This window comes from Diabrotica virgifera, chromosome 7, assembly GCF_917563875.1.
Source record: "Diabrotica virgifera virgifera chromosome 7, PGI_DIABVI_V3a".
Lineage (NCBI taxonomy): Eukaryota > Metazoa > Arthropoda > Insecta > Coleoptera > Chrysomelidae > Diabrotica > Diabrotica virgifera.
Window position 1 is genome coordinate 141,575,453 of NC_065449.1, and position 21,589 is coordinate 141,597,041.

The following is a 21,589-nucleotide window of genomic DNA, read 5'->3' on the forward strand; positions in this document are numbered from 1 at the left end:
AATTGATACTGCTTTATTTATTGCGATTATTTCAGCATTGCAAATTTGAGTATGGCTGAATAACTTGGCGGAAAAATTATACTCTAAAGATGGGATATGTACACCCATACCTGAAGTATTTAATATGGGATCCACTGAACCATCAGTGTAAATCCATGTATATGTATGATATTTTTGACAAAATTCATTATAAAACTTTTGTTGACTATAAATCTCTGTTTTGGTAACTTTAGATGATATAATGTTGACTGGTTCTACAAGATATTTTAATTCTATTTCATAAATAGGATTTATTTCTGATTGTTTAATATTTATAATTTCATTTTGGGAATTAATGTTAACTTCTATTAAATATGGATATTGTCTATATTTCCAATAGCCAATATTTGATTTACAATGATTTGTAATATTATTAATTATTTCCTCTAATGGATTACCCTTTAGTTCTTTAATTTTAAGAAACATTTTCATAGAAAGAATTTTTCTTCTATATTCTAGAGACATTTCACCACATTCAGATAATAATGCATTTGCAGGAGTTAAACGCATACAACCAGTAACAATTCTTAAAGCTTGAAATTGTATGGAATCCAATTTTTTTAAAACCGTTTTGTTTCCAGGTGTTAAGATACTACCAGCATAGTCTAGATGTGATCTCACTAAACCTTTATAAATGGTTATTAGGGTCTTAGGATCCGATCCCCACCAGGTTCCACATAATGCTCTCATTATATTAAGCCCCTTCCCCGATTTATTGCAAATATTCTGAATGAAATCTGACCAGTTTAAAGACCCAGTTAATTTGCCCCTAAGTATTTAACGGATTCCGACCAGTGAATTATATTATTATTATACTTAATATGAGGAATATATTTGTAACTTTTCCTTTTTCTGAACAATACAGCTGATGATTTGTTAATAGAAATTTGTAAATTATGCTCAGTTACCCAAGCATGAATATTTTTTAAATTATCATTTATCTCTGTTATTAGTTTAATTGGATCTTCACCTACTATTGTCATAACTATATCATCTGCATATTGAATTAATTGAGCCCTACCTAATGGAATTTGGTGAATATTTTTAGTATAAATGTTAAATAATGTGGGGCTTAGTGGGGATCCCTGCGCTAAACCTAAATTGGATACCTTTGGGCCAATTATAGTATTCTTACAATCTTTAATAAAAATTTCCCTATTCTTTAAAAATGCAAAAATTAGATTTACTAAATCGATCGGAATATTCATCTCTATTAGTTTTTCATACATTAAATATATATTAACGTTATCATAAGCTGCTTTGATATCAAAAAATACTGCAATTAACTTTTTATTGTCACTAAAGGCTTCCAGCACTTTATGTGTTAAGATATTTACTGCCTCCATACTTCCTTTTCCTCTTCTAAAACCTATCTGTAATTTAGGCAGTAATCTATTGCCCTCTATAAACCACTCTAACCTATTTTTTATAAGATTTTCTATTATTTTTCCCACACATGATGACAATGCAGTAGGTCTGTAATTCTCCCACATTCCTATATTTTTCAGTGGTTTTAATATGGGTATTATTAATATTTGTTTCCACTGATGTGGAATAGTCGCTGTTAATAAAAGTTTATTATAAAATTTTAAAAGTAATGACAAAGCAATATTAGGAAGATTTTTAATCATTGAGTAGGAAATTTTATCTAAACCATAGGCTTTATCCTTTTTTATGTTTAAAATACTTTGTATCTCTGCCATAGAGAATGGTTCAGTAATTACTGTTGAAGGGAGAATATTAAAGCTGGGATCTATATTAGTGATTGACATATTATTTAATATTTGTAATGCTACAGTTGGATTTGGTAATTTATTTGTATTACTCGAATTTTGATTATTTTTAAATTTTTTAACGGTTTTCCAAACTTTACTAGTAGGAGTATCCCTGTTAATAGAAGAGCAGAATTCTCTAAAACTATCCTTTTTTGCGTTTTAAATTCCTTTTGACATATGCTTTTATTTTTTTATACTCTATATAATTCTCTATGGTTGAATTACTTTGATAATTCTTGATAGCATTCCTTCTTAAGCATATTAATTCATCACACTCTGCATCCCACCAGGGATTACTTTTTGTAGTGGGTGTTTTAGTTTTATAAAAAGGAATAGTTTTAGAAGCCGCATCATTAATAATATTAATTAAATCTTTATAATCTACCTCATCCCTACAATTACTTCCTAATAAGTTTTCTATATACTGATAATATTGACCCCAGTTAGCCCTTTTATAATTTCTTTCATTAGAGATTTTTAGTTGGCTAACATTATTTAAATTTTGTTGGTTTATATTAATTTTGCAAATCGTTGGAAAATGATCGCTACCTCCAGTATCCTCATATACTTCCCATACACTATTCATAGCCAATACAGGAGACGAAATGGTCAGATCCACTGCGGATGGATTTTGACCTGGTTGGCCCAATCTTGTAGGTGTACCATCATTAAGCACTACTAAATTTTCCTCTTCAATAATTTTCATCAAAATTTTACCATTTATATCAGAATGGTTACCTCCCCACAGTGGATGATGACCATTCAGATCTCCCATGATTATGAATGGATGGTGAAGAGAATGTAGTACATCTTTAAAACCATTTTCCTGTATCTTAATGCCAGATTTGTATATCATATTCTTCTAAGAGAATACCTATGGCTTGAAAATTTTTATGGGATCTTGAATTATCTATGATAATTCTGCTATGTATAATTTTTGATTTTATTAAAGTTACAATCCCCCCATAATTATCATTACGATCATCTCTATGTATTATATAGTTATGGATGGTAAAATAAAAATCTGGTTTGAGCCAAGTTTCATTTAATATAATTATGTCCGGGTCAATTTCTTTGATAAAAATTAACAAGCTATCTCTATTACTATTAACACTGTGCAAATTCCATTGTAAAATTGATAATTTACAAAAATAAAACGGGATAATACCCGAAGGTTGACTGTATACCATCTAGTTAAATAAAATTAACATGAAGTAAAACTCCCTAGTGTAGTTGGTATATTTAATGCCAATATACATTAAATATAAATTAAATATACCAACTACACTAGGGAGTTTTACTTCACGTTAATTTTATTTAACTAGATGGTATACAGTCAACCTTCGGGTATTATCCCGTTTTATTTTTGTATATGACAGTATGGTCAATTTGGCTTTAGAGTACTTGCGACTAGCCACACAGCGGAGCAATGTTCAACTGGACATATGGTTCATCTCAAGATGTTTACACAATAAAGTTTTTCCAACCTTTTGTAGAGTTAAGACATCCATTAAATATACCAACTACACTAGGGAGTTTTACTTCATGTTAATTTTATTTGATAATTTACAATTACTAATATTCTGAGTCATCGTCATCATTTATTTTATTTGAGGTATTTAAATTTGTAACATTATTTAGCCGGGTCATAAAATTTAAAACATGAGATCTATCAGAATCTTCTAGCTTTCTTGCTAGATTTATTATATCGTCTAACATATTAGAGCGGTCCCTATCAATCTGATATGATTCCAGTCGCTGAGAAATTATTCCCCTACTAGATCCTTCTATAGAATCAGAAACGTGATATGTATTATTTGTACTTGTTCCTATTATTGGAGATGTATTATATACTCTGCCATTTGGCTTTCTTTTTGGCATTCTTGATAGGCTTTTTTATCATATGTTTGTTTTATATCTGTATTTTTTCTTTTTTTGTTATTACTTACTGCCTCCCTGTATGTACTTTTCTTACGGCTTTCGTCAATGTTATGTATGCTCCTTCTCTGATTAATAGCTACCTCATTATCTTCAGATCTAATATTTTTTAATGCAGGAAAATCCTGTTTGTATTTTACAAATTCTTGGTTTTCATTTATTTTTGGAAAGAATTCTGATGCTTCATAGAATGATAAATTATCTAGTGACATATATTCCCTAATATGTTTTTGTCTTTTATACTCTGGACAGCTCCTGTTTGTGCTATTATGCTCATTACTATCACAATCTATACATTTAGTGAAACAAATTATGGACCCCCTCTCATGTTCTGAAGAACCGCAATTTAAGCATTTACTTTTGTTACTTTTACAAATTTTTTAACGTGACCAAAATTTAAACAATTATAACATTGAACTACCGGTAATATATAAGGAAGAACCCTATGTTCTATGCCACAAATATATACATTTTTCGGTAATGTAGTTCCCGAGAAAGTGATACTTATGGTACCTGTAGGTATATATTCAGCCTCTATATTTTTATTCTTCTTCTTCTTAGCCTTCTATCGTCCACGTTTGGACATAGGCCTCTCCCAACTCCTTCCATCGGTCTCTATCCTGAGCAACATATTTCCAATTCGTTCCGGCTACTCTTTTAATATCATCAACCCATCTCATCTGTGGTCTTCCTCTCGGTCGTTTACTTTGGTAAGGTCTCCAATGTTGTATCGTGGCATTCCAACGTTGGTCTTTTTGTCTAACAGTGTGGCCTGCAAAGCTCCATTTAAGTTTGGCAACTTTTGTTGTTATGTCCTCGACTTTTGTTTTTGATCTTACCCAGTCGCTCTTCTTTTTATCTGACAGTCGTATACCTAACATTGCTCTTTCCATAGCTCTTTCTGTTGTAGCTAGTTTATTCATATTTGCCTTGGTTAGGGTCCAGGTTTGACACCCATATGTCATGATAGGAAGGATGCACTGGTTGAACACTTTGGTCCTCAAATATTGAGGTATTTTGCGGTTCTTAAGTATCCAACCAAGTTTTCCAAATCCTGCCCATGCTAGTCTTGCTCTCCTATTAATTTCCGCACTTTGGTTTTCTTTGTCAAGTTTCAGGATTTGGCCTAGGTAGATATATTCCTGGACTTTTTCTATCTCACTGCCATTTATAGTTATGCGTCTGGGGTCATCTGTGTTTGTCATTATTTTTGTTTTCTTCATGTTCATTTTTAGACCGACGTATTGGGAGCTGCCTGCGAGTTCCTCTATCATAATTTGCAGTTCCTCGAATGAGCTCGCTATAATCACAATGTCGTCAGCGAATCTGAGGTGATTTAGCTTCTTGCCATTAACGTTAATGCCATAGGTTGACCAATTTGTCGTTTTGAAGACGTCTTCTAGTGCTAGGTTGAAAAGCTTTGGCGATATTACGTCTCCTTGTCTCACGCCTCTCTTAATAGGGATGGGATTTGTATTTTCGTCTAGTTGTACTATCATAGTTGCATTTTCATATATATTATGTATTAGTTGTCTATATCTCGAATCTATTCTACAATTATTAATAGCTTGTTCTATGGCCCACATCTCGATACTATCAAACGCCTTTTCATAGTCTACGAAGGCAAGAAATACGGGTAGTTGGTATTCATTTGCCTTCTCTATCAATGTTCTCATTGTCAGCAGATGGTCTGATGTACTATATCCTTTGCGGAAGCCAGCCTGTTCCACTGGTTGGTAATTGTCCATTTTGTAGGTCAGCCGGTTGTTAATAATTCTCATGAATAGTTTGTATACTTGACTGAGCAACGATATCGGTCTATAATTCTGTAGGTCACATTTGTCCCCTTTTTTGTGTAAAAGTATTACTAGACTTTCGTTCCAGTCTTTAGGGATCTTGCTATTATGGAGACATTTATTAAATAGCTCTGTTAGTATAGGGATTGTTACTGTCTTGCTTGTTTTCAAGAGCTCGGCAATTATACCGTCCTGTCCTGGAGCTTTATTATTTTTTAGTTCTTTTAAAGCTCTTTCTATTTCGAATCCCTTTATATTTGGTAGTACTTCTGATCCCACGTTTTTTATTTTTCTTTTGACGTTCTCCTTTGTTGATTCATTAGGCTGGCTTTGCGAGCTGTACAAGCTTTTGTAGAAGTCTTCGACTATTTTTGTTATTTTATATTTGTCCTTCTCTTCCTTACTATTGGCGTCTTTAATTTTAATGATTTTTTGAACACCCAATGCGGGTCTTAGACATTTTAAGCCTCTGTTGTTTTCAATGACTCGCTCTATTAAGTTCTCGTTCCATTTTTGTAAGTCGCGTTTTAGTTCTTTTCTAATTGTTTTATTAAGTTCTATGTATTCTTGAGTATGGCGTTTGTTTTGCGTTAGTAGTTGTCGTCTTTCCGTCATTAGTTGTTTAGTTTCGTTGCTTATTTTGTCTTCTTTAGTACTTGTTTTCTTTGCGACCTGTAGTCCGGCTTCGAGAAGGTTCTTATTGATGTTTTTGTTAATTTCGTCAATTTCATCTTGATTATGTGAAGGATCATATTTGAACTTATCCGCTAAGACCTCTCGGAATTGCTCTTCATTTGTTTTTACTTTAAAGGCATCTATTCGCGTTGTTTTTTAAAATATTCTTTTCCTCTCTTCTTTCATGTTAATATTTATTTTTGCTCTAACTATACGATGGTCACTACCCGTTGTTACGTTGTTTATTGTTGTTACGTCTTCGAATATTCTTTTGTTGTTTGAGAGAAAATAGTCTATTTCATTTTTGGTGGTTCCGTTAGGTGCAACCCATGTCCACTTTCTGTTAGGTTTCTTTGTGTAGAAGGTATTCATAATATACATGTTTTCTTGTTCCAGAAATTCCATAAGTTTTTCTCCCCTTGTGTTTCTTGTGCCGAATCCAAAATTTCCAATCTTGCTTTCAGAGTCTTCAATCTTACTTCCAATTTTTGGCGTTAAAATCTCCCATTATTATTATTTTGGATTCTCTGTTGGTGTCTATAGCTTTCTTAAGATCTTCGTAAAAAGTATTTATTTCTTCATCAGTTGCCTTTTCAGTTGGAGCATAAACTTGCACAATCTTTAATTTGGTTTTTGGATTTAGTTTTAAAATCATGTATGTAACCCTGTCTGAGATGCTGTCAATTATTTGAATTTGTGATTTTCTCTTCTTGTTGATTAAGAAACCTACTCCACCGTATGTATAGTCTTCATTGCCTTTATAATAGAGCCTGTTGCCTGAATGTAAGTCCACATACCCTTCACCTCTTCTTTTAACTTCTGATAGTCCCATTATATCCCAATTCATATTCCCTAATTCCTCTTCTAGTTCGTAGAGTTTTTCGTCTTTTGCCATGGAACGGATGTTGTAAGTTGCTATATGGAGTTGTTTGTTGTTCTTCTTTTTCAATGTCGACTTGCCTCCCCCAGAATCCTCGAGGCAGACCGTTATTTCGGTGTGGGACTGTGGAATAAACTTCCTACCCACCTGGGGTATCTTCCGTATATCTGTTGAAACCGACATTTTTGATTTGTGGAGGTTTTGGCCATAACCCACCACGCTGGCCAGACGGGTTGGTGGGTGGGAGGGGATATTAGGGAAGGAATTTGGGGTTTGGATAGGATAATACGGAGGTTGGGGCCTGGTTACCTCTAAATAGGAAATGGAGGAAAAAACCAGAAGCTCGCGTGGGCAGGGGCGCTAAATCCCTGAAGTAAGTCTGCTCTCTATCGGGATCATAGAGGGGTACCTACCCGCTACCACGATATTTTTATTAGTGATCGCATTATTTTCTAATGAACTTTCCTGATTAGTTGTAGTGATTCTATTAGGGTTCTTTTTTTGTACTTAATCTCTTAGCTTCAATAATTTTACAATTATCAATTTTCGTCTTACAATATTTGACAATTATTTCATCTGTAAAACTCTCATCAATAAATCTTACTACCCCCTTACAGGTAACATTTTTATATGGAATAAACAAATCAAAACCCTTCTTTATAACCGCTTCATTCTTTAAAAATTTATTGGCTTCTGAACTAGTTATAAATTCAACACTAATTCGATTCTTACCTTTTTTGTTAATTTTTTTAATAGAATTTAATTGAAGATCAAAAATTTCGCGTGCAATAGCCAAGTAATTATAATTTCCTATATTTTTATTAGTATTGCTCGAAATGTACACTTCATACGGACCTTTATCTTTATAACTATATTCAGAAACCTTTTGTAAAGGTTTTTTCAATGATTTTTCGGTATTTATATCACAACTGGAGGATAAATTTTCAGATTCCATCTTTTCATCTTGATTATTAGATATTTTGTTAATCTGATGTTCAAGTTTGTCTAACGGGGGAGGTCCCCCGCTAGTTTCTGCCATAATGTAAACCCCCTTAAACACCTCTTTTAGTAGAAACTTTTACTTTTACATACTCCAAATTCAATTGAATAATCTATAATTTATTAAAAAGAAAGAATAAGTTAAATTTAGGATGTATTAGTACTTAATTTACCGTTTATACACTCTGTAATCACTTAACCTTCCACCTACCTTTTTTTCCTTTCTCTGCTAGATGAACGTTGAACAAATCCAAAAATGACCTCCAAATAACTCCAGAAGTGTTAATATTACTGAAAAAGTATAAAAACTTTCTTCCGATAATGAAAACTTGGCAGTTCAATTTGAATTTTTCATAAACTTTCCTGAACAGAAACAGAAATACTATTTTTAATTAAGGATGTATTTGTTTGTTGTTCTGTGTTTGCTAATGTAGCGATGTTGCCGATACAAAAGATCTCCCATTTAATATTATTCTTGAATTTCATGTCTGTATAGTGCATCAACTATAAGAAAAAAACACCAAAATGAGACATGGAGAAATAACTCTAAAGAATCTGTTGGCAAACGTATTCACCAATCCTACCAAACATTGGCTGACATTTTCACGAAATTAACTTAAGTAGGAACAAATATTAAAATCAACGGACAGTTTAAGTCATTCTGACCTCTGGTCAATATAATAATAACAGCAAAGTCGAATAATATTAAGAAACAAAAGTTATGGACACCAAGCAACGTTGAGAAAATAACAAAACCGCCAAGAAAGGTGGAAAGGCAAATGGTTAATATTATAAAACTTGAAGATCGAACATAGATAATGAAAATTGGCTTGTCATAATGTTTTTCCAAAGTCAAAGATTAAATTTCTATCATTCAATCAGTTTCTCTAATTATTTCATTTTATACCTTAGTTGCCACATAAGATTAACTCAATTATTGTTTGTAGAGCAACCAAATGTATTGCTATGATGTAAATCTGGAGAAATGGCAGATGTGCTCACCAATGTTAAAACCAAGAGCAGATCATGTTATGTTGACTGTTGGAAACTACTTATATGTTTGTGGAGGATGGACAGAAGATAGTGAGACAAGATCTAGGACTTTGGTTGGCACAATTGATGCTTATGATGTGGAGCGCGATATTTGGAAGGTAATGTAGATATATGTTTATAGTTTTATGAATAGTATTAGCCCCGGCGCAAATTGAACCTAAGCGAGTCACAACCTGCGCCGGCGGGACGGGTGACCTGTGCAGTTATTTTTCTAGCATGCCGCATATTGAACACAAGCTAACCCGACCGTCGGCTGTCGCCGTAACGAATAGAGACGGGCAAAATAAGTGCAAACGTGTAACGGTTACTATTGATACCGGTTCTCAGTGGTACTGAGTACAAATACTGATTACAAAATACTGATGTATCTGATCCTTGTACTGAATTGAGTAGGCAACTAAAAAACAGTAGTTCCGTACATGTAACTAGTAACGTTTTAAAAATATCTTACACTTCCCTAGTAGTCGTAGCGGTATGACTTTCGAAAACATCGAATTTGATCATAAGCGGGTGCATAAAAAGATATCTTACACTGAGTATTCTATTTCTACATCATAAGTTAAACACTGCATTGATTGTGATTGCAAAAACGGTTCGCATGTTTTAAATAAGATTTTTGCTGATTATGTTTTTGCTAAAATATTAAATAACACAAAAAATACAATTCACAACCATCATTTAATTTTTAACGATAAACAAAAGTCTAATAAATATATGATGACAAGTTTAAAATTGATCGACTTTGTCGATAACAGTGTCATTAATAGATATTTTTTACCATGAATCATTTTCCAATGATTGTATGGATTTAGAAATACATACTAAACAATTTTTTGATCTGTATAAAGGAGATTATAATTATGACACCTTATTTTTCAAATAATATGCTCTTGTAAACGCATAACTTTGATTTATTGGCTAAAGCCACACTAACTAGATACTTCACAAGAAATTAAAAATAATTAATATGTAAAAAATTCACTGTTTTAATCAGATATATTATATTCCCTACTATTGCAATAAAATATTACAACGAATAAACGAAAACTTGTAGAGTAGTGCTGATTGATACAACAGAGTAATAAAATGTTATTCATTCAAGATAGTGTAAAATATATCGCCGCATATTCATTTCAGATATTTCCATCTCGCTAACAAAAACACGTAAAAATATACATCTGGCGGTGAGTCACCCGTCCCAAGGCCCAGAAAACTGTACGTTGACGACAGGCCTTCCCAAGCTCGACCTGCGAACGCATGAACTGATAGTAGGATGCGCAGAACGGTCTACGCAGTCCGCCGACGCAGGTTGTGTCTGGCTTAGGATCAATTTGCGCCGGGGCTTACATAGACTTGTATGATTTTTTCTGGTAGCTACTACTAATTATTTGTTATTGTAATTATTTGAAATTCTTCAGATAAAAATTATGCGCGTGTCTGAGAAACATGCCCTTAAGGATATCAATAGTCGTGATGGCATCCTTGCATTGGTCATTAACATTGGTATGATCGAAGCGAAGATCGGTGGGATATGCGCATTTTATCAATGAAATTCGATATTTTTAAGACATTCCAGAAGCCGCTACAGATAAAATGTTTTAACAACCCATTACATTAATCATCCAGAATTAGTCGACGGATATTAGTACAGTTTAAATAATTAAGACGATAACTGGACAATAATGAATTAATGAGTGAAATTTAAAGTTTTTTCTACTTTAATGACAAAAAAAAACAAGCTCATTAACATAATCCAATTAAAAATTATTTTGCCTATCATATTTGAAACATTATTTGGTTGAAAAATCTCATTTTTGTTGGCAAAAAAATATATTAATAATTTGTCTAGACTAAATTACAGTTCTGTTTATCTTAAAAGGGATATGTTACTATCAACATTCACACAGTGTTGCCAAACTGAATTTTGTTATTTTGAGTGTAAATTTTCCCAGCGATCTCCGAGGGTACAATAATTTTGTTCATGTGTACCATAATTATGGTATATTGGAATTTTATTATTTATACTGAAAGATACAAATAGGAAACTTGTGTTGAATACCTACTAACGAATAATTAAAGAGGTAGATGAGTAGGTCGAGACCAAATCCCAGTAAAAAGCTTAAAATGTATAAATGATAAACAGACACTACAGTAGAATTATTTAACACAGCGTACAAAACGGGACACATACCGAAACAATGGTTACTCTCCCCCTTTTGTGCTGTCCCTAAAAGTACAAAAGCTAAAGACTGAAGTGAATACAGAACATTAATAACATAAGTCATATTCTCAAAATATTGATGAAGATAATACATGGTCGTATAGATAAAAAACCACAAGAAGGAATAGATGATAGTGAGTTGCTGTTCAGAAATGGACTAGGGACCAGAAAGACGTTATTTGCTTTTAATGGGATAGCTTAAAGATGCACGGATATGAATGTGAATGTGCATGTTTGTTACATTGATTTTCAAAAAGCATGTGACAAAATTAGACTTGAAAGAAATTTTTGCAATAAAAATCTTAGATAGTAAGAGCTCTTAGGCATATACTACGTGTTTTCGATACTGCAATATGGACTTGAAAGCTGAACATTAAAGCAAGAACACATAAATAAGCTAAAATCATTTGAAATGTGGTGTTACAGAAGGATGCTTAGAATAGCATGGACACAGAAGAAAATGAACACGGAAGTATTGCGAGAAATGGGCAAAGAATACCTACGAAATAATAAACACAATAAAAATAAGAAAGTTACAATGTCTGGGACACTTACTGAGAGGACAACGATATGAAATGCTAAGACTGATAATGCACGGAAAAATAAGAGGAGGAAGTAAGAAGTTTCATCGTTAAAAAATTTAAGGGACTGGTCTAAATGGTCCATGGTCTATGGAAATTGTCAGAGCAGCGGTAGATATAGTAAAGATAGTGACGATACTATCAAACCTCCGTTTGGGACTCTGCACTTAAAGAAGAAGGCATGTTATTATTAGTTATTCCCGCTATTTTGTCTTTCTACATCCCGTTGTGTTCTCTATTATATCGGGATCTACATTATCCACTTATTGCCTTCACGCTCCTTCCAATACTGCTACACCACTTTCGTAAATGACCGTTTCGTAGTGCAATTTTCAGGGGCAACTCCGAATTGCATGAAAATTTGGATTTGCATTTTTTTAGTGTTTAAATAAAACTTTATGTTTATTTTTTACAAAAGTTTCTGGCATCAAAAATAAACGAGTTACGATGAAAAAAAAAGATGCTCTATTTAGCACCCTAAATAAAATTAATCGTTACCGCTTTACCATTTACTTTAAATGTACGTGTATTGTTTATATGATCTGTAAGTTTGACCGGTTTGAAGTGCTTATTTTTGAAAAAAGGTTTTATAGTAAAAAAATGTTTCTAAAAATTTTTGAAAAATTTCCTTTTTTTAAAATAACTTACAAAGTATTAGTGATATGAAAAATCTCAAACAGTAAAAAATGTAGGTTTTGCTGTTATAAATATGCTAGTTTCATTTTGTTTTTCTGTAAGACAAAAATTGGTTAAGATGTGGCTGCTCAAAGTTTGCATACACTCGTGATTAATGACTCGTTCAAGCCCTTTGAACTATAACCCTTTCTTCGTTAGCAATTCTGCAACTAATTCCATTTTAGAACACAAAACAAAAAATTGCACAGATTAACTTTTACTATATTAATACTTTATCCACTATAATCGTGAAGAAGGATGATTTTTCAATTAGAAAAATATGTATGTATGTTTATGTATGTGTGTGTTTATATACACACACCCAAACTTATATGGAATCACCATGTATTTCAAAGCAATATTTATTTATTTTGAAAAAACTTGTTATTGTTGCGAAGAATAAAGGTTTTTATTGAAAATAAACAAATCGATAAGACAATCAGATTGTACAGCTCGGTACGGTATAGGTTATTTGCTTGAGTTGCAAATTGAACGAAAATAAATAAACTAACTTTTGCGTCCAAAAACGAAGATATGCCTCATGTGGGATTATAGAACTTACAACTGGGAAAGATATTGGTCTTGTGGAGAAAGTAATGTTCTCAGAGGGACATAGCTGTAGAGCTACGCGTAATACAGAGCATTCTGTCCAAATCCTATGCTAGGTAACAGGAACTAGGAAAGCTTAAAAATAAAGCAAGGGAAAGTCGCCAAAAAGTAATAACCGCTCGCCACGATCGTTTACTTGTCTAACCAGCTGGAAAACACCCAACCATTTCTCACCTGCAGCTCAAAAGTCAGTTTTTGGAAGCTACAGGTGTAACTTTTTCAGTTGAAACGATAAGAAGAAGAGTTCGTGCCAATAAGTATACAGCAAGTGACAGTTACGAGTTCCCGAGTTATCCAGGCAGCACAAGATTGGTCGCCTAAATTGGTGTCTTCGCCACCAAAACTGGAACATTCGGAATTGACAAAATGTGCTATTTTCAGAAAAAGTCGGGATTGGTGTAAAATCAAATGACCCACGAAATCGTGTACTTAGAGATCGAAGAAGACAAGCAAGAACGAAAACTGTCAGATCTGTTCACAAATATACAAGGGGAAGTATAATGTTCTGGAGAGGAATTGCGATCCGTAAAAAAAAAACTCCTTTAATTTTCATCCAATCAACTTTAACTACTCACAGGTATGTTGATAACCTGTAGTTAGGCTCTGCAGAGATGCAACAGGAGAAAATTTAATTTTCATGCATGATAAAGCACCTCCAGGTACCATTAGAGTGACTAGAGACATCATTGAAGCAGATGGCATCCCTATTTTAGAGGTGACTGCTTGTTCACCCGAGCTTAACCCTATAGAGTATTTGTGAGATATGCTTAAAAGAAAAATTAGAGCTCACCGGGATAATCCACAAAACACCGCGCGGCCTGTATAAGCTGCTTTTGAAGAATGGAGCAACCTACCATAACAAAATGTTGAAATTTGGTTAGGAGCTTGCCACGCAAACTGAAGCTTGCATAGGACTAGAGGTGATAACACTGACTACCAAAAAAAAAACAATTTAAACATTATTAGTTTTACATTGAAATTTTTTATTCTATTTACTTTAAAACAACTAGTTTTAATTTGTTTGTTAAATACATTATTGTTTTATTTAATTGTTACGTATTTGTTATTAGGTTTGTTCTAGCATCAGTTTCAAACGCTTTGAAACCATCAGCGAATAGTGGACCAGCGCGAGTAGAGGGGATAACATTGATGACTGTATTATGTTTTCTCACTGACCAACTGTTTGCAAACGGTTTCTGACTAGTTTGACTGTTTGCTAGAACAAACCTAATATATTTTTATTATGTTAGTTAAATATATGTAAATGTTAGTTATATTTATATATCATATATTCTAGTTATGTAATATTATAGTTAAATGTAGAAATTGTCTGGCTAATTGGGCTTTACCAAAGCCATCAAATTAAATAAAAAAACTATAACCATTTCAAAAATAAGCACCTTAAACCGGTGAAACTGAAAGATCATATAAAAAATAGATAAGCAAAGTCAATTGTTTGTAAAGCGGTAACGATTAATTTCATTTGGGGAGCTAAACACGGGGAAATTTTCATGATTTTTTTTTTACCAAAAAAAAAGGGGGCCAACTTTATTTTGAGCGTAACTCGCTTATTCTTAATGCTAGAACCTTTTATAAACAAATAAAATAAAGCTTTTTTTAAACACTTTAAAAAAGTTTAACTGGGTTTTTCCCGAAAAGTGCTTCATTTTTTGGTTATTTCACGATGAAATATTCGAGTTGGAATTGGACGGATAAAAACGTATTTTTCATGAGCTTCAATTTGCTTTTGCTGGATCCATAGACTTCACGAATACACAACTCTTTTCGTTTTTTTTCTAAGTTACATTTTTGCTAAAAATATTTACTTTTTGAGTTATTTGCGAAAAACCGTCTGAAAACGTTGTTTTTTTGTCGAAAATTAAACATTTTCAATTTCAAAAAGTATTGACTTACATAAAAAAAAACTCTATAGAAGGAAAGTTGCTTATAATCAGTTAATTTATCCATTTCCGGTCTTATCTTGAACGTATGGTTTTTCACCCCCCAAGTAAAAGCAACAACGGCACAAATTCAGCTTTGAAATGGAGGGTATGTAGAACCTAAATCCAAATTTTCATGCAATTCGGAGTTGCCCCTGAAAATTACACGGTATCGCCGTATTTCCCGTTCGTTTACTGGGCTATTAGTACCAGAACGCAATCTTGGCTGATATCTTATTTAATGGCGAATCGTCTTTTACACAAGCCAGATCAATTTGTTTTCGTCTTCTAATTTAAAGTATTTAAATACTTTAAATTAAAAATACTTTAAATTTAAAGTATTTTTTACTTTAAAGACTGCATAGCTTCACTGAGGAGGCATGAGGATGCTGAAATAGCTATATGGAGATGGTGGTCCAACTATGAATCGAATATAAACAAAAACTGACTTTATCTTTTCCATTTTTACTCAGTTTTGAGTATTTAGAAACTGTCTTTCGGTCCTTTTTCTAGACGAAGAGTGTCCTCTAGTGTCCTCTATTTGCTTTCTCCTATTTTCGTCGTCTCTGTGATTATATATTGTAAAATCCGGAGATACGGGATGCAGCCAGAAAGCAGTTTATTAACGAAAAGTCTTAGATTTAAAATATTGTTTATTATATTTTTATTTCAATTATTTTAATTGTTTAAAAAGTAGTAAACTTTGTATCTAGGGCTTTTCGTTGTTTTCCTCGTAATACGAGAGATGTCGCTAGATTGTGTCTCAAAAGGTGGAATCATGTATCGCGATGGTTTCCCTTAAATAGGCAGATTGTTTATATTCCTTTCAGAGTTGTGACTGCATAGCTTCACTGAGGAGGCATGAGGATGCTGAAATAGCTATATGGAGATGGTGGTCCAACTCTGAATCGAATATAAACAAAAACTGCCTTTATCTTTTCCATTTTTACTCAGTTTTGAGTATTTAGAAACTGTCTTTCGGTCATTTTCCTAGACGAAGAGAAGGTAAATGCGTGGCCTAAGTGTCCTCTATTTGCTTTCTACTATTTTCGTCGTCTCTGTGATTATATATTGTAAAATCCGGAGATACGGGATGCAGCCAGAAAGCAGTTTATTAACGAAAAGTCTTAGATTTAAAATATTGTTTATTATATTTTTATTTCAATTATTTTAATTGTTTAAAAAGTAGTAAACTTTGTATCTAGGGCTTTTCGTTGTTTTCCTCGTAATAATTCAAGTATTTTGTTTTCACTATTTTTTATTTCAGGTAATAACAACAGTTCCTACTCCTCGCTATCACGCAGGTATCGTATGCGTGGAGAAAAAAATATATTTCGTAGGCGGTTTCAGCAGTGACGATGCCTTCGATAGAGATACGGCAGCCATAGAGAACTATGATCTGGATACCGGTCAATGGACGGTAGAGGATAAGTACCCTCAGGATATCTGGGAACATACCTGCGCTTCACTCTACATTCCGAAATGTCGAGAAGACATGGAAGTCTTGGCGGGGGCTGAAGCTACTACGTGATTATTATTTATTTATTTTTGTATGAGATTGTAAAAGATGTATAGTAAATATATTTATTTTTTAATAGTCTCCGCTTATTTCTTACGAATTAGATAAAACCAGAGATTACCAGAAATATGCTTTTTCTCATGAGCATTTTTCACTGCGTCACAGTTTTTCGATTTCTTTCTAACGCATTAAATTGTATATGACAGAAAAAAGGCACGTCGGTGATTACTTTGGTAATTATTATAGTTCGGTGATTATTCTAGTTGTCGATAGATGGCGCTATAATAGAAAAAAAATTATTTACTAATTATATAATATATCTACGAATATAATCTGTACAATTTATAAGACTATACAAATCAAAGAAAATACCATTTTATAAATGCAATAAAGACAAAATTGATTTGTTTTTATGCCCAATTGCAAATAAAATTTGACAACTGTCAGATTTAACTAAAATGTCATGTTAGAATAAACGGTATAAATGTATATTATCACGGACTTACCTTTTTTTTTATCATTTGTGACGCACTGAAAAATCCTCATGAAAAGAACCATATCTTCAGTCTAACCTAAAATCAATAGAACAGTGAAAAGAAAAAGACATGCTAGACCAGGGCGCATCTGTAAAAATATTAGTACATTTGGACGTTGAGAGATGACTCATATTTTTTTGCAGAAATTGCTTGAAAATAACGCATATAATAATATTTGAGTTATCCTCCCACTCAAAAAGGGCCGGAACATTGGTTAAATAATCAAAATGTCAAAAAATGAAGGAAAAATTCGATTTTTTTCTTAATTTTTTTATTATAACTTTGAAAGTATTCATTTCTGAGAAAAGTTGTACTGACATAAAAGTTGCGCAATTAAATTTACTACAATATAGAATTCATTAAAAATTTTAAAAATTGTCACCCTTGTAAAATAGCAATAATTACGAAAAAACGATAAAAAAACAAGTATTTGCATTTTACGTTTTTTAACCATTTATGCTACACGTATCACCTTCATATTTTACCAAGAAAAACTTTATGATATAAGAAAACAATACTGTAAATGTCATTAATATCGGTTGAATAGATTTTGCAAAATAAATTTTGCAATCCAGCTTTCGCAAAAAAAATTAACTTTTTTTTCAAAATCTTGCAGGACTATAAAGCAGATAGCAAGTTTAATTTTTTTTACATATAGAAGAATACCGTACCTTGCATTTCCAATTTGCAAAATTAAAATCGGTTAAACACTACGGCGTCAGGAATTTTTTTAAATACACATTTTTTTTGGTGCTACGCGCAGGACAGCGGATAGTTGGCTCTGATTGGGCATTCCATTGACCTTTGATAATGATTGACAAATTTTTATTTTTAGTACATTTCGATATAAATAAATAAATTTGTTTATTGCAAAATAACAACACATGCTCTGGTCCTTTGAAATAACACTTTTTTTGGCAAAAACTTTCTTTGTTCATATATTTTAAGTTAGAGAATAAAAGTTTTTTATTTATAAACATATGCAACTGTTTAAACAATATTTCACAAACAATAATCAAATTAGTTTGATTTTTGTGGAATTAAAATACAACAAAATGTAGTGTAAGAAAATAATATATTAGATAAAGATTGGAAGAAATTTTGGTGGAAATCAACTTGTGTGAATCCAACACAGCTGTCCTGCGCGAACCACCAAAAATTATTGTTTATTTCAAAAAAATTCCTGACGCCGTGGTAGTTAATAGATTTTAATTTTAAAAATTGCAAATGAAATGTACGGTTTTGTTCCATACGTAAAAAAAAAATCAACTTGCTATCTGCTTTATTTTCAGTCCTGAAACATTTTGAAAAAATAATTTTTTTTGGCGAATGCTGGATTGCAAAATTTATTTTGCAAAATCTATTGCACCGATATTAATGAAATTTACAGTATTGATTTAATATATTATATAGCTTTTCTTGGTAAAATATGACGGTCGTGTAGCATGAATGGTTGAAAAACGTGAAATGCAAATACTTGTTTTTTATGGTTTTTTTCACAATTATTGCTATTTTGCAACAAGGGTGACAATTTTAAAAATTTGTAACCAATTTTATATTGTAGGAAATTGAGTTACGCAACTTTTATTTTTATACAACTTTTCTCGAAAGTGAATACTTTGAAAGTTATAATCAAAAAACTAAGAAAATAATCGAATTTTTCCTTCATTTTTTATTTTGATTATTTAAACAATGTTCCAAACATTTTTGAGTGGGAAGATAACCTAATTATTATTATAGGAGTTAATTCCAAGAAATTTCTGCAAAAAAATATGAATCACCTCTCAACGTCCATCTCAAAACAGATGCGCCCTGGACTATACATGATTTGGAAGAAACGATAAGAACGAGTATAATCACTGCTATCAAAATAACCTATACGATGCCGAAACCGAAAAATAATAAACTAAAGACAGAAACGCAACCGAGATGATTAGGAACAGAAACTTCATGGATCGAAATTCATTAAAATATAAGGAACTTAACAAGGCAATAAGAACAAGAATAAGAAAAGACATCAGTGATAACAATAACGACAAAATCTAAAATGTCCTAGAGAAAACAAGAGTATAAAAGTCTTAAAAACTCTAAAAACCAAAGGCCGACAATAAATACACCAGAAAAAAGATAAAAGTGGAATTATTATAAACGACTAAAACCAGATATGATAGTTGAAGATTAGTACACAGAATTATACTCGTCCACTGTAGCAATATCCGAAACCCACGATATGAAACGAAGAATACTAAATGTAGGATCTGAAACACTTCCAGAAATTACTAACGAGGAAATTATAAATGCCTTAAAACACATGAAAAATGGAAAACCTCCTGAAGACGACGGAATAACAAAAGAAATGATTACAGCTGCAGGTCAAATTACTTTGGGGGCAGTTAAAATCTTAATGAACAAGTGCCTTTTTGGGGGTGCTATTCCAACCTCTTGGCAAAATGCTCAGGTACTTTTACTACATAAGAAAGGAGACAAACAAAATCGAAAATTACTAGTCTAAGAGCTAGAGCCGAAAAATCATCGTCATAAGTAGTTTGGCATGTGAAATGTGTCTATTGTATATTGATAATTATGACCCCTTTCAGGCTGACACCTCAGTGGATACAGGGAGTAGCAATAGGGGATGAAAGGGGAAAGTTACTGTAGTCTTTCAAGGTTTTCACCTCCTATTTTGTTAAACCTCCATCGATTTGCATGAAACTTGGTGACTAGTTAGAGCATACCTCAAGAAATAAAACTGATTTGGCGCCAACTTGCACTTTTACCCTGGTGGTGAATACCACCCCTTCTCGGGGGTGAAAACTATTTTATTAAAAATAACCCCACAAATCGATAGAGGAAAAAATTATAAGTAAAATTTGTTATATCATGTTATTAAAATAAATCAATACTTTTTGAGTTATTAAAGATCAAAGATTTGTCTGTTTAAGAGCTCATGCGTGAAGTTACGGATGACAAAAAGAACATGTTAATTAATTTTATGTTACTAAAATATTATTTCGATATTATAAATTTAGCAAAAGTGTATTCGAATATGTCAAATGTACCCATTATTGGACACCCCCCAGTTTCTGGACATATTCAGTTTATATTGATAGAAAAAATTCAATTAAATATCGAAATAATATAAAAATAATATTTTAATAACATACATTTAATTAATATGTTCTTTTTATCATCCGTAACTTCACGCATATGCTCTTAAATAGACAAATCTTTGATCTTTAATAACTCAAAAAGTATTGATTTATTTTAATAACATGATATAACAAATTTTACTTAAAATTTGTCCCTCTATAGATTTGTGGTGTTATTTTTAATAAAATTGTTTTCACCCGCGGGAAAGGGTGGTATTCACCACCAGGGTAACAGTGCAAGTTGGCGCCAAATCAGTTTTATTTCTTGAGGTATGCTCTAACTAGTCACCAATTTTCATGCAAATCGATGGAGGTTTAACAAAATAGGAGGTGAAAACCTTTAATGACTGCACTAACTTTCCCCTTTCATCCCTTATTGCTACTTCCTGTATCCACTGAGGTGTCAGCCTGAAAGGGGTCATAATTGTCAATATACATGTCAATACAATATGGACACATTTCACAGGAAAAACTCCATATTACTTATGACGATGATTTTTCGGCTCTAGCTCTCCGTCTATACAGCCAATAAGCCTGTTACCACATCCGTACAAACTGCTTAACCAAAATAATTACCAACAAACTATCAAATATATTCGATATTTACCAGTCTGTTGAACAAGCGGGATTCCACAAAGGTTGTAGTACCAAAGAATACCTACAGACAATATGGAGAAGCACCCAAACTTCTTTTGAAATTGAAATAAAAGCAATTGGACTTTGTTAAGGCCTAAAGGCTATAGCGGGATAAGATGGTCAAAAATGCTCCCGCACTGATCAGCCCCGCTACTTATATTTTCGATAAAGGATATAAAATTATACCCTCATGCAAATTTTTAGCTTTCCAGAGGTCCTAGAACCTCTTAAATTGAGAAAAGAAGAATTTCTAGGTTTTGTAAGCGCAATTTTACTTTAAGAAATCTGAAAAAATTCATGAGGTTGTATCTTTTAAATACAAAACAACCTGATTTTTTTCAAATTTTTGTAATAAAAAATGAGGCCAGGAAAACTTTTTGAAATTTTCAAAATTTTTTTAGGTTAGGATAATATGATTTGGCCAACTTTTAAATAGTATTTTTTTGTGTACGTTTTGCCGTTCTTTTGAATGGCAGAGGCAGAATTTTTAATATCTGAGTGGAAAGAACGAAAAAATCGAAAAAACCGTTTTTGGCTGCCTCGAGATGCATCTCGGGACAGCAAATTT

The 21,589-nt window shown here is 32.5% G+C and overlaps 1 protein-coding gene across 4 annotated transcripts in view; it reads left to right on the forward strand.

The window, feature by feature from the left end:
* Positions 1-16,778, forward strand: part of LOC114334652 (kelch-like protein 26) — a 297,957-nt gene extending 281,179 nt beyond the window's left edge. For all 4 annotated transcript variants that reach the window (XM_050656093.1, XM_028284744.2, XM_028284743.2 and 1 more), the window contains 2 exons: positions 9,050-9,253; positions 16,449-16,778. In XM_050656093.1, the coding sequence (XP_050512050.1) occupies positions 9,050-9,253; positions 16,449-16,712 (468 nt within the window). In that variant the 3' untranslated portion in view covers positions 16,713-16,778. The remainder of the gene's footprint in view (positions 1-9,049; positions 9,254-16,448) is intronic.
* Positions 16,779-21,589: the final 4,811 nt, after the last annotated feature.